This window comes from Saccopteryx bilineata, chromosome 1 (assembly GCF_036850765.1).
Source record: "Saccopteryx bilineata isolate mSacBil1 chromosome 1, mSacBil1_pri_phased_curated, whole genome shotgun sequence".
NCBI classification, from domain to species: Eukaryota; Metazoa; Chordata; class Mammalia; order Chiroptera; family Emballonuridae; genus Saccopteryx; species Saccopteryx bilineata.
The window spans coordinates 376206679-376232023 of record NC_089490.1 but is presented as its reverse complement, the minus strand read 5'-3'; the positions used below and the strand labels follow the sequence as shown (position 1 = coordinate 376232023).

The window sequence follows — 25345 nt, the reverse complement described above, 5'->3', positions numbered from 1 at the left end:
ATTCTCTGTCTGGTACTATGTATATGGTACTTTTCAGTAACATTGATATTTTCCCCCCTCAAGTTTATGTAGATTAGTACAGTATTTCTTAGAATGTTGAGTTTGAGAATGTAGGTGAGTTTTCCAAATGTAGTTCTTTCAAAGGTAAAGAATCTCCAACTTTTTATAATAAAAGTTCCTTGGAAGCAGTTTTAAATATCAGGGTTAGAATCTGACTTTCTACTGTGACATCAAAGAGTCCTGTTATTATGCTTTGTTTTGTTTGCTTCCCTTCAAAAATATCTGCTGTGGATGCTTTTGCCATTGAAAATTAATTTTGTGAAGACCGGATGAGCTTGGTGAATAGTTCCCCAGTCACACTCCAACACACTTCTCTCCTCTTGCGGTAAGACTCCCCCAGTAAGGAAATGACTATGGAGCCTTGACGTGGTATGGTGCACCAGGGCTTACAGATTGGCTTCCACGAATGGAAGTTGAGTTTGCTATTTGGCTTTTTGTAATATTATGTCTTACGTATTATTTCAGCACAGAAAAAATATTCCTTAGGGAGAATGAGTCTAAAAACAGTCTCCCATGATACTTTTCCCTTAGTTTTATTGAGATATAATTGACATATGACCTTGTATAAGATTTAGGTGTATAGCATATGCCTTTCATGTAGTGAAATAATAACCACAATAAGTTTAGTTAATATTCATCACTTCATATAGATACCAAAAAACCCAATGTTTTTTGTTTTTCTTTTACTTTGCATTGAGAACTCTTAAGATCTACTCTCTTGAAACTTTCAAATATACCATACAGCCTTGTGAACTACAGTCATCATGTGGTACATTACATGATTTTTTAAAAGCTTTTTATCAGTAGTTCTCAATCTAGGACAAGAATCAGCAAACATTGCCTACTGTCCATATTCAGCCTGCCACTTGTTTTATTGAGGCATAGCTATACTCATTCGCTTATGTATTGTCTATTTCAAGTTCTAAGGTCTTAACTGAGTAATTGCAACAGAGACTATATGCCCTCACCAAGCCTAAAATATTTACTATCTGGCCTTTACAGAAATGTTTGTCAACTACTTATCTAGGCTGGTCATCAGACTCACCTAAAGATTCCTAGGCCTTCCCCTTCTACCAGAACACAATCTCGGCTATACTGAGCTGTATCACACATCAGTGGATTAAGAGTTCACAGGTTTGATATTATTCGTGTAACATACATACATAGTTAAATTGAGGAAACCATATTGTTGGCTCCACCCCAATTTTATCCCAGGTAGGTCTTCAGGCAGAATGTAGATTAAAGATTCACATTAACTCAAACATAATTTGTCAGGCATACTATTGAGAAAGCTATTTAAAACAACAACAACATTACCAAAACCAAGCAAAAAACATGGTGATTGTTCATTTTTAATCCTCAATAAGGAGATACAATATGGCAAGTCCATTGCCTGAGAATTTTTCAAGATTCTAGTTCAGAAGACAGGCTATTTTCTTTCTTTCTCTTAATGCCAATCTGTTGAGTGAATATTATTGTGTGAGTTTAGCTTTTTCCTGTTGTTGAAAATAGTATTTGGTTCCATGGGGAATGTAATGAAAAAGTATAGAGTAGGCTTCATTCACCTTTTTATAACGAATGTTAGTGGCAGTAGCAGAAGACCTTTATCTGGCTTTGTAAATGGAGCGGATCGGAGGTAACTGTTCAGGTATTTAAGATATATTATCATTTGTCGTGAAATATTATGGGCCATTTTGTACTTTCTAGAGTGTTTGAATCGACATTTTCTTTTGGTTTATGTCCTTGAATTTTTATCCTGATGTAACAGCAGCCAATTTATTCCCTACTAGCAATAAAAGACTTTACTAGGAAATGTCAGCCTTGTTTTAAAAAGCTGCTATGCTCATTTTAATAAATTGCCTTTAAATAATTCTTATCATTGTCAAATGTCTGCAATGAAAGACTCCATCCCAAGTCATATTTTAGTAAATTTAAAGGCAACCAAGAGTGGAAGTGAAAAATTCAATGTTAAATGTTTTAAATATAAAAATGAACATTCAACTTAATTTCAATGTAATTCATTTTCACACAAGTCTGTGACAAATTAATTTGAAATTATCTTTCATGATTATGCTAAATTAGTTATTTGAATGAATGTTACTACTAGGTTTAAATAGGTGCCTATTTATTTATTTATTTATTATTTGTTTGTTTGTTTTCTAGTTGAACTTGGCCATGGGTGAACAGAAAGAGAAAATTACTGAAAAATTCATTATTTCAATGACAGCAAAGGAACACTATAAGGCACAAGAAGAAGTAAGGAACTTACTTTTTAAACTATATTATGACATCACAATGAACACTGCCTTTAAAATTAAGACAAATTTTACTTGGTCTAGTAGTGTACCAATTATAGTTACTGGATAACAACATAATGGAAAAAAAATTGGTCAACACTTGAAATCATTTTAATGATATAGGCAGCTTGAAAAATAATTCTATGCTTGAAAGAATAAGTCATATATAATTTTCTGAAACATATTTATAAATAATTTCTCATTAGTTTCCTAATTTAGGAAATTATTACATGTGGCTTGAATCTGGAAATTATAAAAATATGCTAACAAAAGAACCATTAAAATATCATTGAACTTTAAGTACTACATCTTGTTTTTATTTTCTGACTTTCTAGGAATAGAATTATTGTGATAGATTTTAGAAATGCTAACAACATTATCTTTTATCGAGGAAAAACTGTAGTTTACAAATGCCAAGTCTAAGTGAGCTAGTCAGAAGGTGCTGTTGGCAATATTGTAATGAAGGACAATTAAAGCAAGCCTTCTTCTCTCCAAAGCTCATGCTGTGAAGCTGACAGCATAGTCCATAAATGAAATTTTAATACAAAATTGGTGTTAGACAAAAGGGGGAAATGACTCTTATGTAGTTTCCTGAAATACAAAAGCATTTAATCTTTCTGAAAAAAGATCATAGATTTGTTCATTTCCATGTAACCCTGTCAATAAATAAAATGTACAAGCAACTTCGGAAAGTATGAGTATTTAAAAATTAAACTTTCATGTAATTCTCTTTTGACATTTAGCAAATAAATCTACTCAAGCTTTGCAGTTTTAATATTTTCTTATTTTGATTATATATCTTTTGCTACCTACGTGTCAAAAAATTTTCCTGAGTGAATTTAAGTCTTTCATCAGAGGCTATGTTAATATTTGGTTGGTATATATTTCCAGTATTAAAGACTATATTGTAATCATTGATAAATAACCTCAGTAGAAAATATTTAATAAAAAATTCAACTTGAGTAATTACTAAGATGTAACAAATAACAATTGTATAGACTTAAGTTATAGTTCTGACTCATTACACATAATATTAATAATTTCAAAGAGTAGGTTGTTAATTATAAATTTTAAAAAAGTCTTCTGTTCATTTGAAAAGTGTTTTTTAATAACAGTTGGATAATTTTATTATATTTTTACAGTAAGTTTAAAATGATCACCATGTCTCTTGATACAGTAAACTTCAGAAAATGCAAATAAATATCTCTAATTAGTTTAATTAAAATTATATCTATAACACAAAGTATGACTAGAGATGAAATAAAAAGTAAAAGAATGAACAAATTCAGTATTGTTTCCCTTTTAAATATTGTAATTGTTTTGCTCTTGTATATTTTATGCAAAATTACAGTTTCAATGGGACTGAAAATTTGCAGTGGCCCAGAAAAATGATAATAGGACTAAATATACTATCTTGAATGCCACTTTGTTAGTAACAGTGGACAAGAAAATGATCTTCTCTGGAAAATCCAGCAGTATTGTGCATATTTGGTATTTCTTCTTTACTATCATCTTAATGTCTACTTAGTACCTATATACTTAACCATCCTTCCTGCACAGACTTATAGCTACATGATCAGTTGTGGCTCCAAATGCCTTTTGTTTGGTTCAGAAAGCAAATGCACAGTAGAGGGAGTATGTTTTGTGTGTGTGTGTGTGTGTGTGTGTGTGTGCACACATGTGTTTGGAAAAACCTCTAAATATATTCGATACACTATGAGAATAATTTCTGCATCATTACTTTGAAAGTGACTAGACTGATCCTGATTTGTAATTTCTAGTATTTTAGTTAGAAAAAGCCAATGACATCTAGTTTTGGTCCTAATTCATATACAGAGATATGAAGTTGTGATGGGGAAGAGAAATATAAAATTAGGGAGGAAAGGTTATTTTAATATTTATCTTTGTCCACAATTCACTTTTTTTTTTACAAAAATACTCTATTTTTAGATATTTTAAAACATAAACATCGCAAAACCTGAGTTATAGATTTATATAATTACCTATAGTTTTATATTAAAATCTGGTTTGATTTCATGTAATTTTTCCACATGGAAACTAGGAATAATAATAATGCATTCATCATAGGACCACTTTGAAGTGATGGCTTATATTAAACTACATCAAGCTTTTTAGAAATAGTCTGCTGGCAATCTGCATGTAATTTATTTTTGTTGGTTTAAGAATGTATTATTCCAGAATGTCTGAAAAGTAAATAACAAGGTGGGAATAGATGGGACTGAATTTTATTAAGAGAAATGCTTGTGAGAGAAAATAGGGAGAGCTGTGTTAAGGCTGGGAGACATGTTAGACTGAAGTGAACATGTGAAAAGGAAAGAGGAATGGAGGACTGGGTGGAAGCCTCCTAGACTGTTGTACTGTCTAAGGATGGTCCAGCAAATCTGGTGGCATATCCTTGAGCTAAAATTGGCTCAAGTCCTGAGACTCCCTGGGATAGACTTGCCTTAGTCTTCTCAGCCATTGCTACCAACTTGGTGTTGAATTTCAGAGCACAGTAGCTGCAACTCTTGGTCAGTTATGGTTCTGTAGACAGAAGTCAGTGAGGCACATTCTTATTGCTTCCTCAGAAGGTAGAGTTGACAACATTGTCATTGCCATCAACATAGTCCTATTGCCGGGTGAATAAAAAAGACTAAATATCTCTATTTTAATCACCTTTCCCCCCTTGAGTGGATAGGCATGTTAGATTCATGAATAAACCTAAAGGCAGCCCATGAGGGACTTATGATGGGACACAAGGTAGATTTCCTTTCAAAATATTTTACATTTCAGAAGTGGTCTAGGAAACTTAAAAAGTTGAGACAATCTGACTTTGGGTGATGGGTATGCAACATAATTGAATGACAAGATAACCTGGACATGTTTTCTTTGAATATATGTACCCTGATTTATTGATGTCACCCCATTAACATTAATAAAAATTTATTTATAAAAAAAGTGATAGAAACAAGAGCTGGTACACATGTCAGGATTCCGTGTAGTAAAACTGCAGCTTCCAAATCAAGACGTACTTAATTTTGCTTCCAGATTCCCATGTCTTTTCTAGTCTTCATTCTTTCAAGTCTGGGTTATGTTGCTTCTTAACCTAAATAGCACTGTGCTCTTGGGCCTGAAATAAAGAAGAGATTTTAGGAAATTTAAAATACTCATTTTCATCACCATGCCCCTTATTGATTCTTCTCAGTTGTGCTGTGCATTAGGAAGTTTCTTAGTCTTCAGTTAAAGCACTTACATGGCTTTGAGCCCATCCTGGGTATTACTTGTCAAGATGACATTCCTAACATGGGGGCTGATGCCCTTTGTGCTGGTTTCATGTGACAGTTCAGTGCAAAGTGCTCTAGGGTACTCCTTACTAATATGACAGGCTCAAGGTCACACAGAATTCAGGCAGACAACTGAACTCATCACTAGAAAATCCTGGAGCATTTCTAAGTCCCTGTAGCCAAAGTACAGTAATTCAGAATGTATGGTACAGAACGTACAACTTCAATATATATACACATTGATATATATACACATACACACATTTTAGAATAATTACAAACAAAATATTTTGTGCTGGCTCTAAATCATCTTGTGAATGAATTAAAGGCAAGGGTTTCATGAACATAACACAACGCATGACCAGGCCGCCCTACATGTTCTAGAAAAACCTCCGTGTACATTCACAGACAGGTGTACATTTGCATTCCTTCAGAAGTTTAGTTTGTTTCCTCCTCCAAATACTCCATTTTTTGTTACCTTCTGTTCATTTGTCACTCTCTGAAATTCTGTACAAGTGTCACTTCCATGCAGCATGTCCACGAAGAGTGAAGAGTAGAATGTGTAGGCTTTCCGCTGCACAATGAGATGGTGCATTTTTTTCAACATATGCATACGTAAGCCTTCTTTTGTGAATGGGACTGATAGGGTCAGATAATGTTTAAAGGGAAAGGCTTTATGTCTCTCAGGCCTCTATGTTTCCACATGGATGCTCCCACACACACATAGATTGAATTATGAACAGACCCATTAATGCTGGGATCACAAAAGGTCAAGTTTTGTCTTCTTTTACCCCTATTCACATTGCTTTTGTAGAGAGGGGGGAAAAAGGATTTGCAGAAAAAAAAAGATTCATGATGAAAATTTTTAAAGAACATTTTTCCCCTTTTAGCAACATCTGTGATTTGAAAAAAAATTATATTAAATAAAGTAATTCAGAAGTATTATATTACCTACTCTATTTTGGTATACGAGTTAGTTCATGTGTAGGATTATTTTTAAGGGTAACAAGTCATCATAATAACAGAACAAAATGTAGCACTTTGAGGATAAAGGACCTTATGAATATGTAAAGTTATAAAGTTTAATACAATTGGATGGAATTTTATGAAAATGTCAGTGGCAGGATTCTTTTTATATTTTCTAGTGTGTTTAAGGTATATTAAGTTTTGCTAGAATATTTTATTTGATGGTTTTAAGTTATTTTTTAAATAAACAGGTGATAATTGATAAAATTAAGTTTGAAATACTTTAATAAATAATCATAAAGTCAATAAAAATAGCAACAATTATAGAGGAATTTTGGGGGGAAATGAAGAATTCATAGGAAATGAAACTTTTAAGGCTTTAACCAACAGTCCTTTAGACTACAAATGACATCATCAGTTGTATGGTTGGTTGATTTCTGATGTCACATGAAATCTCCTATTGGTGAAAGACTATGGATTTTGACAGTAAAGCCAGTCATGTATAAAAATGTTCTCAAATCAAAGGCCAAAATTCTTTTTTTCTTTCTTTCTTTTTGGTGGCTTGCACAAACTGTAGTACATAAAATTAAAGAGAGTAGTATTACTAACTAGCAAAATACATTTTATGATACTTAGTATTATTTAGGGACTACAGAAAATTATACCTTCCTGAATTATAAAACACTGAAAATAGGTTCAAAGAGAGGATCAGTGCTTTTCAGAAATGGAGTCTTTCTAAATAAGGATTTTTGGATTTTAATTTTTGTCAGATACGTGTATGGACAAGTCAGCTGGACTGTTTTGGTCTCTAATTTTGGAATGATAAATATTATTATCCATCATTTTTTACTATAACATTATTAGAAGATAGTATGGTAAAGATGAGGCTGAAAACATTGACTAATAGTGAATCATTTCATCATTTCCAGTATTTTAAATATTACAACTTTCTTAAAGGTTTAAGAGTACTATGGAAAGCACAGAAATTTGTTTCAGAAAGTAAGAGAAAAAAATCTTGAATCTTGGTTACCGAGCTGAGGAATCTGGGGGAGCAACTGGAGGTTTCAGTGTGCTATCAGAGGGAGATTATTCAATTGAGATGGCAGCAGGGATTAGAGTGGGAGAAACCAGGGACGGGAGGACACTCAGTAGGTGTTTTAATAATTCAAGTAAGGGGTGATGAAGAGGAAATGATGGTTTAGACCAGTGTAGTGCTTAGAAAAAAGAAACAAAAGAGAGAAAATATATGTATTTAGAAGAAGGGTTGGCAAGCTACAGTCCTGGCCAAATTCAGCCCATCACTTGTCTTTCTTTTTTTTTTTTAATTATTTTTATTTATTTATTCATTTTGGAGGAGAGAGGGAGAGAATGAGAGAAGGGGGGAGGAGCAGGAAGCTTTAACTCCCATATGTGCCTTGACCAGGCAAGCCCAGGGTTTTGAACCGGCAACCTCAGCATTCCAGGTCAACGCTTTATCCACTGCGCCACCACAGGTCAGGCCACTTGTCTTTCTTAATAAAGTTTTATTGGAATATGTTGTTTTCATATTGTCTGTGTCTGCTTTCAAACTACAACTAGAAGGTTAAATAGTTTTAATGGAGATGTTTTAGCCCCTGAAATCGAAGATATTTATTATTTGGCCCTTAAAGAGAAAAAGTGTATCAATCTTTTATTTTGAAGAAAGTATTATTTAAAGAGAGAAGGTGATTTATTCCATAGGGACAAATAAGAGAGATACCAGAGAATAAAGAAAAATAGAAACCATTTTAACTAGCTTGTTATAATGTTTCTAAAATTCTTAGGGAAAGTTAAATATAGTTGAAGTAATAATATATAATAGAATATTATATATGTGTATTATATAAAGTGAATTTCTCCTTTTCATTTTTTTGTCACTACCCAATATTGACCAGTATTTATGTAAGAATTCAATCCATTTGAGAGAATATAATTTATAAAACAGTGAAGAATCAAAAGATGGTAATGATTTTTAATTTGTAAACTATATGAATTTAAAACATTCACTTACTATTTTTATATTCTCAGCATGTCTTATTAATCATCCATAGGTCAAATTTCTATCTCTCTTAAATATGTGATTATACATCTAGAAATTTAAAAATAAAGAGTACATATTGCTAAACCTTTGCTGTTTCTGGAAATGTTCTATGTATTATTCAGAAATTGACACATATTCAAAATGTTGTCTAGAATAGAACTCATCTTTGAAGAGTGGTTATTTTGGAAAATTGTATTTCAGAAATTTAGAAAATTATATATTGGGGATACTTGGAAGAAAGATATCAGATTGATTTACTTAAAAGGCTAACAAATGTTAATAAATTTAATATTAAAAATTTAAATATCACATATAGATTATCAAATAAGATATTCTAAAAGAAAGATACATATATTAAATGTTGGCATATATATGGGTTACTTAAAGCCTTAAAGAGGTTTTATTCTGCTAAGCCATTTTAAAGTCCTTTGCAAACTTATCATATGCATGTTTTTTAACACCCAGAGATATTTTTTAATTGACAATTGTAAATAACTACCTATTTTATATTATTGAAGTGCAAAAAGACCTCATCATTGAAATTTGTTGATGAAGGAATGTGTATTTCTTCTAGTCTCTTTACTTGAAGATAGATCTATACTCAAATCCTTGTATTGAAGTAATTTTCCCCCCATCAAACTAGGTACTCAAAAATCTAATAGGTGTGACATCAACAATTACTTGTTGCTAACAACTCTTGTAATTTAACCCCTTCAGGTGAGCAAGCTGATTGATGAATTGCAGACAGCTATCAAAAACAACAGAGGTCATCTCTCTAAACTTGGCCCCCAATTACAGGCTGAGCAGGAGCAATTCTCCTCTTATGTCTACCAACACATTAAAAGCCTTCCAGCAAACACTCTTCTCCCAAGAGGCCTGCAGCTCAAGGTGGGTGTCATTCTGTGACTTGCATGGGATTCAGACCGAGACAAAACATTCTGTTCCATTTGAAGATCCTTGTAACAATGCCTCTCAGCTTGAATTTCTTTTTATGTAGTCTTCCTCAAATTGGAGTTTGGCTTCCAAGTGCTAATATTACCATTCAGGGAATGTATTTTAAAAGAAAATACCCAGAGGCCTTTGAAATGTGGGTTTAGAAACTTTAACTAGTTTTCAATCCAGGAAAGGAATTCTGATGAACATTTGCAAAGTTTTTAAGAAACATCGTTTTCACAGGAGTCATTATGTATTTCAGTTTTTAAAAACAAGTTATTTGGAGAAGTGAGAAAGATTTAATAATTGATAGACAGTGGCAGTAGGAATTAGAGGTGAAAGGCCAAGTGGCTGATTGATGTTCAAACTACATTTCCAAGAAAAAGACTCTGTATTGGATAAGTGTGACACAGGTCTTCAGTTCACTTGGTAAAATCAATACTTAAGAATATACTGGGCAAAAAGGTGAATTGGTTATTTGTCAGAACAAGATGGCTAAATGCCCTACACTGCTATTTTCTATTGCATCTTCAGAGGAGGGAAAGAATCAGTCATACCTGACTAAGGTATGACTTAAGCTTAGGGAGTTTAAATACTTTAATCACAATATAGTATCCATGTTAAGTCTGTCAAGTTTATATGGTTTTATAATTTAACATCCCACATTTCAAGAGACTATAATTGTTAAAATTTGAATTATCCAAAGTATGGCCCTTTTCCATTTAAGGAACCATTACTACATCTCAACCAACTCATTTCCTTTAATAATATTTAATTTGAATGATAATGTTCAAAGTAATTGTGTTTATCTCAGCCTCTATCTCTACAGTTCTCTCTTAACGTTCAGTTTTATACTGAAAATAACATTGTACACATCATATTTTTTGTCTATCACTTGTTTCTTTTACTGGCATTCCCATGTTTGTGTTTTGAATAAGAATATTACCATTTAAAAATGGACTTTTCCAGCAATATAATTCCATGGTAATTTATTTCTCATAGTCTTTGTTAGTCAGCTAAAGGTTCAGGAAGTGATGTTCAAGACATCAAGGTCAAGGTTTTTTTTGTTTGTTTGTTTTTAGGTCAAGGGTTTTTATAGTCCACTAGTATTGTTCTTCTCCAGATTTTTGACTTGGTCACAAATCCATCCTGCCCTTTTGCAAAGTACTTGCTACTGATTAAGAGAGGAACTAGGTGAGGGAATGTGGTACTTCAGTGCCCTGATCCCCAGTCATTTGTGTCAGCAAATATCATATGGCCTGGAAAAAAAGAAAAACTTTTTTTTCTTCATAAATTTGTTGAATATTTCTGAATAATTTCTATCACATCGAACACATGGGTTTGATAGTAAATATTATTTTATACTATCAAAATTATAATATGATATTAATATAATATTATATTAATTAATTTCAGGTATACAATATTATATTAATTATATTAATTTCAGGTATACAATATAGTGATTCCACATTTGTATACCTTATGATGTGATTACCACAATGACTAATAACCCTCTGTCACTAGACACAGTTATTACAATATCATTGACTATATTGTCTGTGCTGTACTTTACATCCGTGTGACTTATTTATTTTATAACTGGAAGTTTGCACCTCTTACTCTCCTTCTTCTTTATCACCCACCCCCCTCTTCTCCTCCTTCATGGCAACTGTCGGTTGTTCTCTGTTTTTTTATGAGTCTGTTTCTGTTTGTTTTGTGTGTTTGTTTCTTTTATTTTTTTGGATTCCACATATAAGTGAAATCATATGGTATTTGTCTTTCTCTATTCATCTTATTTTACTGAGCATACCCTCTAGGGCCATCCGTGCTGTTGCAAATGGCAAGATTTTATTTATTTATTTATTTTTTATTGCTGAATAATGTTCCATGTCTTCTTTATTCATTCGTCTATCAATGGACACCTAGCGTGTCCATATCTTGGCTATTGTAAATAATGTTGTGGTGAGCATAGGGGCGCATATATCTTTCTAAGTAGTGTTTTTGTTTTCTTCACATAAATTCCCAGAAGTGGAATACTGTGTTATATGGTAGTTCTATTTTTAAGTTTATTTATTTATTTTTAATTCTAATTTTTAATTTTTTTTTGACAGAGACAGAGTCAGAGAGAGGGACTGATAGGAACAGACAGACAGAAAGGGAGAGAGATGAGAAGCATCAATTCTTTGTTGTGATACCTTAGTTCATTCATTGCTTTCTCATATGTGCCTTGATGGGGGTGGCAACTAGCCACATGTAGTTATTTAAGTTTAAATGAATAAAAAAGGTAATTAAAATGTAACAATCCAATGCCACCGGTGGTGTGCCTGGGACTTTCTTGGTTTCAGCACCGAACATGCCACATCCAGGAAACCTCGTTCCACCCTAGTCTTGTCTGAATTCTCTCTTCCTCCTCCAAGGCATTCTTCTTCTTGAGGACTCTTGCCTGGGTAAGCATTCAGCTTCATTTGCTCCTCCCCCCTTTCTCTCTAGTTTCCCCCTGTCTAATATCTAATTTCTCTTGGAGAATAAATTCCTTTTCCCATATTTCAAGAAACCTGGACGTGAGCCCCACCATCAAGCCTTAGTTACAGTGGCATGTTAGAGTCATCTGGAGAGCTTTAAAAACACCAATACCTCTGCTTCCAGAGGCTTTGATTTAATTGACTTGGTTACCTGACTAGGTAGCTCAGTTGGTTAGAGCATCATCCCGATATGCCAAGGTTGCAGGTTCGATCCTCAGTCAGGGCACATACAAGAATTAACCAATGATTTCATATATAAGTGGAACAACAAGTCGATGTTTTTTTCTCTCTCTCCCTCTCTTAAATTAATAAATTTAAAAAAATTTAAAAATTGACTAATTATGCTGAAGATGGCTTCTACCAGCTTGAGAGTGCTGGATGTTAAATTTTCAGGAATTTTGTGAGCCAGTTAATAAATACAGTCATTGATAGAAACTAAAGTTTTTAAACTTACAATTAAATAGGTCGTATTTAAAACAAATATAATAAATACTTTTCGCTTCCTAATTATTTTATTACATTTTACTGATTTCCTTAAGCTCCTTGAAGTTATTCACGCCTATCTGCTTAGTGGAAACTCTGTGTATCAGTGTGCTGCGGTCTATCCCTCCCAAAGTTTATGCTCAGTGATGGCTTGTTGTAACTAGTAATTGGCCATAGTCTGAAATTTGCATATATGGACTAGAGGTACCTTACTGTTGACCATCCAGACTAGGGAATTTGCAAACAAGAGGTTATAAACCAAATCTGCATGTTTTGTTAACAAAGTTTTACTGGCACTCAGCCTATCTGTTTGTTTATGGATTGCCTATAGCTGCTTTCACATTATAATAGCAGAGCTGGGTAGTTGAGGCAGAGACCATGTGACTTGAGAAGCCTAAAATGTTCAGTCTTTGGCCCTTTCCAGGAAAGTCTGTCAACCCCTGCTCTGACTAAAGTGCTGGAAAAAATGTTTACAATTCAGATTAAATATAAAGGTATCCAATTTCAGTAGTTGTTACATTGTGAATAGCACAAAAAGTCCAAGTATTCTTCCAGTATATAAAAAGTATGATCTGATTTAGAAAAAACAAACCAAAACAAGATCAGTCCTACATATGTCTTCCTTATTTCACTTTTGCCTTATTAACATGGATGAAATGTCCATCACACTCAGGGCAGAATTGCATTGTAGGGACACGGTTGAGAACCACAGCAGAATTATTATTATTATTATTTTTAAATAAATTTTTATTAATGTTAATGGGATGACATTAATAATTCAGGGTACATATATTCAAAGAAAACATGTCTAGGTTATCTTGTCATTAAATTATGTTGCATACCCCTCACCCAGAGTCAGATTGTCCTCTGTCACCCTCTGTCTAGTTTTCTCTGTGCCCCTCCCCTTCCCCCTAACTCTCTCCCTCCCTCCCTCCTGCGTCCTCCCTCCCCCCACCCCTGGTAACCACCACTCTCTTGTCCATGTCTCTTAGTCTCATTTTTATGTTCCACCAATGTATGGAATCATGTAGTTCTTGTTTTTTTCTGATTTACTTATTTCACTCCGTATAATGTTATCAAGATCCCACCATTTTGCTGTAAATGATCTGATGTCATCATTTCTTATGGCTGAGTAGTATTCCATAGTGTATATGTGCCACATCTTCTTTATCCAGTCTTCTATTGAAGGGTTTTTTGGTTGTTTCCATGTCTTGGCCACTGTGAACAGTGCTGCAATGAACATGGGGCTACATGTGTCTTTACGTATCAATGATTCTGAGGTTTTGGGGTATATACCCAGTAGAGGGATTGCTGGGTCATAAGGTAGTTCTATTTGCAGTTTTTTGAGGAACCACCATACTTTCCTCCATAATGGTTGTACTACTTTACATTCCCACCAACAGTGTATGAGGGTTCCTTTTTCTCCGCAGCCTCTCCAACATTTGCTATTACCCGTCTTGTTGATAATAGCTAATCTAACAGGGGTGAGGTGGTATCTCATTGTAGTTTTGATTTGCATTTCTCTAATAACTAATGAAGCTGAGCATCTTTTCATATATCTGTTGGCCATTTGTATTTCTTCCTGGGAGAAGTGTCTGTTCATGTCCTCTTCCCATTTTTTATTGGATTGTTTGTTTGTTTGTTGTTGAGTTTTATGAGTTCTTTGTAAATTTTGGATATTAGGCCCTTATCTGAGCTGTTGTTTGAAAATATCAGTTCCCATTTAGTTGGCTGTCTGTTTATTTTGATATCAGTTTCTCTTGCTGAGCAAAAACTTTTTATTCTGATGTAGTCCCATTCATTTATCTTTGCCTTCACTTCTCTTGCCATTGGAGTCAAGTTCATAAAATGTTCTTTGAAACCCAGGTCCATGAGTTTAGTACCTATGTCTTCTTCTATGTACTTAATTGTTTCAGATCTTATATTTAGGTCTTTGATCCATTTTGAATTAATTTTAGTACACGGGGACAGGCTGTAGTCGAGTTTCATTCTTTTGCATGTGGCTTTCCAGTTTTCCCAACACCATTTGTTGAAGAGGCTTTCTTTTCTCCATTTTATGTTGTTGGCCCCTTTATCAAAGATTATTTGACCATATATATGTGGATTTATTTCTGGGTTTTCTATTCTGTTCCATTGGTCTGAGTGTCTATTTTTCTGCCAATACCATACAGTTTTGATTATTGTGGCCCTATAATATAGTTTAAAGTCAGGTATTGTAATGCCCCCAGCTTTATTCTTTTTCCTTAGGATTGTTTTGGCTATTCGGGGTTTTTTATAGTTCCATATAAATCTTATGATTTTTTGTTCCATTTCTTTAAAAAATGTCATAGGAATTTTGATGGGAATTGCAATAAATTTATATATTACTTTGGGTAATATGGCCATTTTAATTATATTTATTCTTCCTATCCAAGAACAAGGAATATTTTTCCATCTCATTGTGTCTTTTTCTATTTCTCTTAGCAATACCCTGTAGTTTTCGTTATATAGGTCCTTTACATTCTTTGTTATGTTTATTCCTAGGTATTTTATTTTTTTTGTTGCAATCGTGAAGGGGATTATTTTTTTGAGTTCGTTTTCTAATATTTCATTGTTGGCATATAGAAAGGCTATGGACTTTTGTATGTTAATTTTGTATCCCACAGCAGAATTATTAAAGCAACGTTTAAAACATAGCCAAGAGTCCTTTACACACACACACACACACACACACACACACACACACACACACACATTCTCATTCCAGATTGCTGATTAGCGAAATTTTCCCTCTATCAATGTAGAGGAATGTAGGAAATTCTATCTGTAAAGTCATTCATCTCAAAATTAAAGAAAGGGAAAATTTTCTTTTAAATAATATCTACCAGATGAATAATTTTATATTTTTTATTTAGTATTTTTTATGTTTCCTTTCCATGGCATATTTTCAGAGGGAAAAATAGAGATCGAAGACATGGAAAGACTTCTGTGACCAGAATGACCAGAATGACCAGTAATAATAAATGAAGTTACTCAGGTCTAATGTGCTTAGACTCACAGCTAGTCTAAATTCTTTCTGGTGGTTATGTAACTGCCTAGATCACACTGTATAGGCTGAAATCTGGGGACGGATTTAAATTATTGCTTCCTTCAAACAGAATCTGGGAGGCAACCGATTCTGAAGGTTAGGTAGACAGGAGCCATATATCCAGGAACATTCTAATAGTGCAAAGGAATGTATTTGTGAAATAACCTCATCTGTTTGAATTTTAATTTCTTTAGGTCTTACTTCTAAACATAGTTCTTTTAGTTATTAGAAATTTACAAAACAGTCAATATTATGTTTTGCTTAAAAAAAGAGAAAGCTTTCTAATATGATTAATTTCTTTAGAAAACAGCGAAAGGAGCCTTAATGGCTTGTCTGTACTCGTACTTTGTCAACAGCGCTCTCTAGTGGTGGCCACCTTGAATTGCAGTAATAGGCCCCAGGGATGGGAAAAGCTCCTGGGCATTTTGGGAGATCCATTTCAAAGATTCCTGCAAACAGTGTGACTTTCCTTGTGAGAGTTCCCCATTTGTCTTCCCTCTGAGAGCTGGGCCAGGCCTAGGTAAAGAGAACTTTCATTTTCAATCTGCCCTCTCAAAGCTTTTCATTTTCTCATCAGCTCTGATAATATTAGTAGTTTGTTTACATGAAAACTCACTGATTGCCTTCAACACAAACTTCTCAGAACATCTCAAATAAAAACAGGATTTGTTGAAAACATATATGGAATTTTATGTTAACGAAAACCAGGAGACCTAGCAGAGTCTCATGTGAAAGTGATTACTTTTCCTTACTAAGTTCTCTGGAAGCCCCATCATCATTCCTCTTTGTATCTTTCTGAGCTATTAAATTTGTTGGGGGTTTTTTTTTGCAAGTGGTTTTGTCTTTTTATTAAAAATTTATTATTATTATTTTTTCTTTTCCAAGTGAAAGAAGGGAAGATAGAGAGACAAACTTCCACATGTGCCCCAACCAGGATCCACCCAGCGACCTCTGTCTGTGGCCAGTGATCTGCACTCTTGGGACCATGCTTGCAACTGAGCTACTTTTAGCACCTGAGGTGGATGCTCCATAGAGACATCCTCAGCATCCAGGGCTGGTACACTCAGACTTACCAAGCCATGGCTGGGCAAGGGAACAGAAAGAGAGAGAGAGAGAAAAAAAAGGGGGGAGGGGGAAGGAGGAGTGGAGAAGCAAATGGTCACTTCTTCTGTGCCCTGACCAGAAATCACACCTGGCACATCAACATGCCAGGCTGATGCTCTACCACTGAGCCAGCCATTTGGGCCTGTCTTTTTACTTCTTTGTATGTACATGGAGGAAAACTATGGCCTCTTACTCCAACCTTTAGGTTAAAATGGTAATCATCATCTGAGAAGAGTCTCTGTGCCTCCTGGTTCAAATCTTTAAGGAGAGAATCTATTAGGGTCAGTCCAGTCTTGACTAGGTCCCTGACACTAATTCAACTGCCTGTAGCCAGTGAGTGGAGAAAGGTGAGAGTCCTGTGCTGTATCAGGCTCGTAGGGCTTTCTAGGGATTAAAATAGAAAGGGAAGTTGGTCATGGAAGGCCAAAGAGATTGACATATTTCTAATTCCTGTATAAAATTAAATAAAATGTTGTAAATAAAGTATTATATATTATTTGTGGTATTTTATTCTCTCCTTTTCCCCAATCTCCACATTGTTGGAAGTCAGTATATGTTTGGAATAATGGCAACAAACCAAAAAAACAGATCTGTGGTTTTCTAAACTAGTTCTCATATCTGAAACAGCCAGATAATAGGACAAAACTGTACCCTAGATTTTAAGAATTGCAAATATCTTAGAATTGAGGGCTTTTTCTGTACTTCTTACATAGGGAGAACTTGCTAATTCAAACTGAAGAGACATTGAGCAAAGGTTATAGTACCATCATTTGTCAATTCCTGAAACCATTCGGATCAGTTCCCTGGCCAAGGACTAAGATCTTGTAGGTTGTAGACGAGCTGCCCTTCCTTGGAGCACCAGCTCTAACCCAGTCACTTCAGACTCACTGTGCGCAAGGGCCATGTCTTTTCTGGTTGTGAGCAACTTTATCTCACCTACGGCATGTACTATGCAAAGTGTTAGGTTATATTTCAATAAGCAAGTATAGTTTCCATTTATAACTGTAAGGGGTGGCTTGCTAAAACTTTTTTCCCTCCTTTTCTATTCATTTTGATCTTAGATCTGATAAAAATGAATTGTGCCCTGATCAGGTGATGGCGCAGTGTCACATTGGGATGCAGAAGACCCAGTTTTAAAACCGTGAGATCACTGGCTTGAGTGAGGCTCATCCAGCTTGAGTGTGGGCTCATCAGTTTGAGTGTGGGGTTGCTGAGTTGAGCGTGGGATTGTAGACATGACCCCATGGTCACTGGCTTGAGCTCAAAGGTTGCTGGCTTGAAACCCAAGGTCACTGGCTTGAGCTCAAAGGTTGCTGGCTTGAAACCCAAGGTCACTGGCTTGAGCCCAAGGTCTCTGGCTTGAGCAAGGGGTCACTCGCTCAGCTGGAGCCCTCTGGTCAAGGCACAGATGAGAAAGCAATCAATGAACAATTAAGGTGTCACAACATAGAATTGATGCTTCTCATCTCCCTTTCTGTCTGTCTGTCCCTCTCTCTGTGAGTGTTTCTCTCACTAAAAAATTAAAAAAATGAATTGTGATGATCATCTTTTTAATTTGCTCTATTTGATGACTCTTATCAGTCTGTTGAATATATGTGTAAGCTCATGGCTCAGTTTCAAGAACCAAAATAATTGGCTATAGTCATCATCATTTTCTAGAGCATTGGTTCTCACCAGGAGCTGGATGCGGGGTGTGATTCAAAATTTCCTGAGGTGCTTTTTCATATTGTATATGGTTGTTTTCACTTCTTCACTGACCTTCTCATCTTCATCATATATTTCACTGATGATTTAAAAACAGCAGCTTTGGCCCTGGCTGGTTGGCTCAGCGGTAGAGCGTCGGCCTGGCGTGCAGGGGACCCGGGTTCGATTCCCGGCCAGGGTACATAGGAGAAGCGCCCATTTGCTTCTCCACCCCTCCCCCTCTCCTTCCTCTCTGTCTCTCTCTTCCCCTCCCGCAGCCAAGACTCCACTGGAGCAAAGATGGCCCGGGCGCTGGGGATGGCTCCTTGGCCTCTGCCCCAGGCGCTAGAGTGGCTCTGGTCACAACAGAGCGACGCCCTGGAGGGGCAGAGCATCGCCCCTGGTGGGCGTGCTGGGTGGATCCTGGTCGGGCTCATGCGGGAGTCTGTCTGACTGTCTCTCTCCGTTTCCAGCTTCAGAAAAAAAAAATTAAAAAAAAAATAAAAACAGCAGCTTTTAGTTAGGTTTTAGTGTTAGAAGATCTCTTCTTAAAAGGACATACTTTCTGTGCTTCATATTGCCTAGGTCTCATTTTGGAATCACTGGGCATAATACAGTACCAGGTTTAAATGCACGGATAAGATAAAGAGCTGAGAACAGCCTAAGTTTGGATGTCTGTACCACCGTAAGTTCCTTGTTAAAAAAAAAAAAAAGATGAAACACATTAGAGAAATTTAGAAGAAAGCTCTATATACCTGTAACCATGTTTGCTGTATGACCATCCTCACCCTTGCACATCATTTCCATATGCACTCATGTGCCTCTGTTGTCCCAACCACAGTGTCGGCTTTTTTTTTTTTTTATATTCTGGTACATTCTCTTGCAACATAGCACCTTTAAAGTAGATGAGATTTCTTATTGTTTGTACCTTTTAGTAGTCAAACTCAACGTGCAACACACTTTATGAAGCTCTTCAAGTAACAGCTTTTTGGAGCAACTGCTTACTCTTCCAAATCTTCTCTGACCCCAGATTCCTTGTCACTGCCACCACCCCCAGCCACTGTGAGAACATCTGCTATGGCCATGGCTCAGTGACTTCTGCCTCCCCAGTCCTGTTCTTCCCCTGCAGCTCCTCCTCCTCTTCATCCCCATGGAGATGCTGTCAGAAACGTTAGCGTTTCCCTGGGAGAGCAAGAAAGAAAGGACTGATAGGAAAGGGCATTAGCAAATCCGTAGGGGATGGTGGGTGGAGAAACTGGGAGGAAGGTGGGTGATTTGACACAGCATTGATGAGCAGGAGTGTGGGATGTGTGAGTAGGAGGGAGGAAGCACAAGGGAGCGGGTGGAAAATGGGTACAGGCACGTCCTTTCAACCAGAATTAGTGCTTTTCACACACAATTGGCCAACGATGCTCGGTGGGTTGTCTTCCATTTGCTGCCAATAGAGGCAGATCTGGTTTCGGTGGGGCTTAGAGCTTGTAAAATTAGGCGAAGAAGGGCCTGAAAGTGGGTATTTATTTAGAATGACAGAGTAAATCACAATAAATGAATGAAGACTTGGAAATTCGGATCTTTCCCTTCTAGACCTTTTTAAGAACCTTTTCAGAAATACTTACATAGAAATACTCCCTAATTGCTTTCTGGCCTCCCCTCCCCAGCTATGATGTTCTCTGGCTCTCAGCAACTTCTGGCCTGTTAGGAACTGGAGTAAGTAAGGGTCCTGAAGCTTCATCTCCATTAATGTCACATGAATCCACTCTGGCTGTGAGCAAGGGAAATATGGTGGAATTGAGTAACCTGGATAAAAAAATTCAGAGGGCCATGGTTTGGTTTTACTAGACTTTCTTGCTTTATACTGTTTTCTTACAGCATAAAAAAAATAAAGATTTTTTTAATGGTAATTCACAAATTGATTTTTTATTTTTATTTATTTTTTGATGGAGAAAGAGGGAGAGCTAGAGAGAGGAACAGATATGAACAGATAGACAGAAAGGGAGAGAGATGAGGAGCATCAATTCTTTGTTGTGACACCTTAGTTGTTCATTGATTGCTTTCTCATATGTGCCTTGACCATGGGGCTATGTATTAATAGTGAGTTTATTTAAATACTTAGGAATCCATAGAATAATTACGTACATAGAAAGATATAACTGAGGTCAATTATCCATAAAGTTGTGGAAAGATTTACTTTTTTGGATGTCCTTGTCACTGTTCTGCATACTTATTATGTCCTTATTTCTAGTGTATATTCCTTGATCTTTGTCTCTCCGTTTAACTGTTTTTCCCACATATGTTTTTAGAACAACTGAACTGCTATGGTATTTGAGTAAACAGTGGGAAAACAAATTTAGGGTATGTCTTATGGATAAGTAGTAAAACCTGCCAACTTTACATTCATTTTCAATGGATTTGTTGGTAGAGTAGAAAAATTGTGATATGGCTGTGACTTCAAGAAAACATTCAGTAAATGTTGGGCAAAATGTGAAAGAGATAATTGATTTTCATGAGTGGATTTTATCCTAGTAGGTAAATGTTGGACTGTTTATTTTAAAAGGAAAGAAATTTAAAATGTCTTCTAACACCTCGCAGGACAGCTATTAGCAGTGAGCATGGAAACCTCTGATCTCCCCTTCTTTCCAGCAATCTGTTCCATTCTGCTTTCCTTTTTCTCTTTTCTTTTTGTCCACCTGTGGCCTCTGGAGGGGAATATGCCAATGCATTCACCACAGCCTATTTCCTGACAGGCACCAGAAGCCAGGTGTAAATCTTTGTGTGCAGGAAGATACAATCTTCCTTTCCTAGACCCACTGAAGGGAAAAACTGCGTCTGCATCAAAGTCAGGGGAGAGCAATTGGTTGGGACATCAGCTCCCACGCAGAGCTGGTTGTAATGAAACGGGCTTTCCCTGTGCAGTCCTGACAGTCCTGAAGGTGCCCAGAGAATTGCCAGGTGGGCTGTCAGCAGGGAAGGTCCACGGGCCAGAGCTGGATTACGGTCCCAGCAGTTACCCAGACTAAATGCAACCACTGAACCTTACTGCTGCAGGCACACTCTCTCACGGGGAGATTGTCCTTCTCCATAGCAGCTAATTTGTTTTTACCTCTCAATTAGCTTTTTCACAGAGTGTTTGAGATGCTCAAGTCGCTGAGATTCTCTTCCTACATATGCTCCCGTCCCCTGGATTACCCACTGACATCTATGTTAGCCCCACTCACTGTGAATATTATCAAGTCAATTCATCTGAACGTGGAAATGAATGCGAATTTTCTAGTAGTGCAAATGAAGCAAAGCATTTACACCTATTTAAGATTCTAACTACACTTCTGATCATGGTTGAGGATAAAAATAGATTATTTCTTAAAATGAAAATGTATTGCCATACTTAGTAAGCTTTTGTGTAGGTTTTAGTTACCTGGAGTACTCATTCATATTAGGAGGGAAATTATATTTACAGGTATATTTGATATATATAGTGTTTTGTATTTTTGTATTTTTCCGAAGTTAGAAGAGGGGAGGCAGTCAGACAGATTCCTGCATGCGCCTGACCAGGATCCACCCGGCATGCCCACCAGAGGGCGATGCTTGGCCCCTCTGGAGCATTGCACCACTGCAGCCAAAGTCATTGAGGCGGAGGCCATTGAGCCATCCTCAGCGCCTGGGCCAACTTTGCTCCAATGGAGCCTTGGCTGCGGGAGGGGAAGAGAGAGACAGAGAGGAGGGAGAGGGGGAGGGGTGGAGAGCAGATGGGCACTTCTCCTGTGTGCCCTGGCCGGGAATCGAACCCAGGACTTCCACACGCTGGGCCAACACTCTACCACTGAGCCAACTGGCCAGGGCCTTTGATATATTTTAATAAGAAACTGAATTGTGTTAAAAACATATGCTCTATTTAAAGATGACTATCTGACCTCCGAGGCTAAGAATTTGGGGAAGTCTGACGATTCAGTTCATGCATAATCCCGTAATGTTTATTTCCCCCAGTAATATAGAATTTAGTGAATATGAGCATGTTTTTCTCATTAAAAAAAAAAAAAAGAAACAAAAGCCTTTACTTTCTATGAGAAGAAATATATTAAGCCCAGGAAGTTTCAAAGATTTTTATTTACCATGTTCTGGTATGTTATACATCATATTAGACTCAGCTACACACAAGACCTATATACCTGGTGTTTTAATTCCAATTAAATATAAATTTAGGCCTTAAATTAATTTAGACAAAATGAGCTCTTCATTCTATTTTTCCTTGAGATATTCTCATTTATAAAAGGCATATTAAAATTACTTAGCTTAGGATATATCATGTCAGTAAATTCACTTTGCCACTATCTTCTAGATAGCTTTGAACATTTTCATGTATTGAATTTAGTGAGAATTGTAATTAGATACAAAAAGAATATTTTTGCAGAACTATTCGCCTTGTTTTTGAAATTTTTACTCCGTTAATAGACACAGAAAAATAGGATGGGGGAGAGACATTTAAAAAATTACAACAAAACAATGAATATACCTTTAAATGCTTAAAGGGGGGGAACGCAGACCCACTCCCAGGGTGACGGCGAAGCTGATGAGGGCCATCTAACAGGGTCTTCATTCTTGGCCTCTCATGGCTCTTCCTCAGCTCTGACCAGCAACCCCCAATTCAGGCTGTCAGGTACCCAAATTCTCATTGCCACCTTTTCTTTCAAAACTTGCACTTAGGAAATAGGCATGCCACACTTTCTTTCCAGCTAAGAGAATTAAATTTTTTTTTTCTTAGATCAAAGTGTTTTCTTGGAATCTACCATATTAAGTAAATGAAAGTAAGAACTACCCTGTTCGAAGCCAGGAAGGTGGCGGCCCCACAGCCTCACGCACAGTTTTAATCTCCTGCTCGGGACTAACGCCCTCACTCCCACGCCCTAGCCACCAGCCACTCTGACCCCAGGTCCTCTGAGGGATTCCAGAGAGCTAGGACTGAAAATCACACCCTCAGAGGGTCAATAACCAATAAGGCTGAATATCATTTTCTCTGTGGTGTTTTAATTATGACAAAGGAGTAAATCCTCAGCTGGAATTCCAGGTATTGGTAAGGTGTGGGGGAGATGATGGGGCACTCTTCCGGCCCACCCCTAAAATCCTCTCCCGCAGACAGAGACCCCCTGAACATCTAAACGGGGGGGGGGGGGGTTCTGCCACACCTTACAGAGGACATTCAAAATGCCTCTTTTAAAATAAATTATTCTGTTATGTACATGTTTTCTGGGCTTTAAAAAAATGTTACTTGATTTTTGATCCAGGTGTCATTTAGATTGATGAAATTTAACAATTATATAATTTGTTTTCATTGGGACAAACTATGTATACTGGCTCCTTATGTGTTAGATGGTATTTAAAGACATCCTCATCCTGTTAAGCATTAAACACTTTTTCTTGTATGTACTATAGTAACATACTAATTCATTACTTGATTTTCACTGCCTGAATCCCGTAATTTTAAGATTTGCTATGTTATTATTACCTTATCTAAACATTAAAGTTAGACATGTTTACTGTTTGATATATGATGTATTATACATTTGTTAAATATATATAAAATGTGGGTATTCTTAAAACTATCTTGAAAGTTTGTAAAGTGAAAAAACTAATATAGTACAATACATTTATTTGATTTAATGTATATATAATTTTTATTCAGTTAGAGTTGATTTTCTCTCTCCAAAGATAACATTGAATTCTGATTGGGTAAAGGTTTTTTTTTTAATTAGCCAAAAATATTACTAATTAGTGTTTTACATAAGAAAAATATTTTATTATTTAACTTTCATGTTCCTTGACTTAGGTAAAAAAAATAAAATAAATTTGTAGAAACAGGGTAGAATGGTGGTTCTAGGGTGAGGGGGTACAGGAGATGGGGAGATGTTGACCAAAGGGCACAAACTTGCAGTTGTGGACGAGTGGATTCTGGGAATCTCATGCGCGGCACCGTGATGATCATCGGCAATACTGTATTGCACACCTGGAAGCTGTTAAAAGAGTAGATCTTAAATGTTCTCAGCACAGAAAAAGAAATGATAACTAGGTAACATAATGGAAGTGTCAGCTAACGCTGGTAGTCATTTTGCAATATATAAATATATCAAATGAACATGTTGTATACCTTAAACTTATACAATGTAATATGTCAGTTATGTCTCCATAAAGCTGAAAAACAATCATAGGACTTGATTTTTAAAGTTCTCCCTGCCTCTATGAATAGATCTGCCCAGATTGAGTCACTTAACCGTCTTGGGACTCACCTGTAAAATCGGGTTGCTCTGAGCGTTGAGTGGTTGAGCGTGTGTGACAGAGCGTCCTGCGCTCTGGATGACTGTGCACGTAGCGGCTGCCATGTTGCACTGTCAGGATTCCCTCTTCAGGACTAAGACACCTACCCTCTCATTGTCACAGCTACGTCCTTCTTAGACTATTGCCCTTGGTGTAAAGGAGCTGCTCATTCTGAGAGCAACCTGCATCTAGCATTTGGTTGTTGTCTGGTACAAAGGCATGGCTCCTGGCTTCCATTCTGAGGAACTCTGAAGGGCCATCCCTGCTCTAGAGCTCCCCCCAGAGGCCTCTGCTGCAACTGCACAGCAGCCCCCTCCCCCTGCCCAGTCCTGCTTCCCTCCCTCCCTCCCCAGTCACTGTGGCTCCTGAGAATGCTCCCTGGGAAACTTCCAGAAAGTAAATCTTGGCCTCAGAGTCTGTTTTCTGGAAACCCTAATCCAAGACAAAGTGTGAGTTAACCTTATTTCTCCATATTTAATTATACCCACCTGGAATATGCAAAATAGTTTTGGGTTACTGTTTTATATTCCTTTTCTTCATCAGATCTCTAGTAGTAAATCCTGTTACTGTTCAGCATCCAA

At 36.4% G+C, this 25345-nt stretch overlaps 1 protein-coding gene across 1 annotated transcript in view; it reads left to right on the top strand.

Moving 5' to 3' along the window:
- Window positions 1-25345, top strand: part of DCDC1 (doublecortin domain containing 1) — a 433887-nt gene that overhangs the window by 170760 nt on the left and 237782 nt on the right. The window contains 2 exon segments of the mRNA XM_066253876.1: window positions 2224-2316; window positions 9384-9554. Coding sequence (XP_066109973.1) covers window positions 2224-2316; window positions 9384-9554 — 264 coding nt within the window.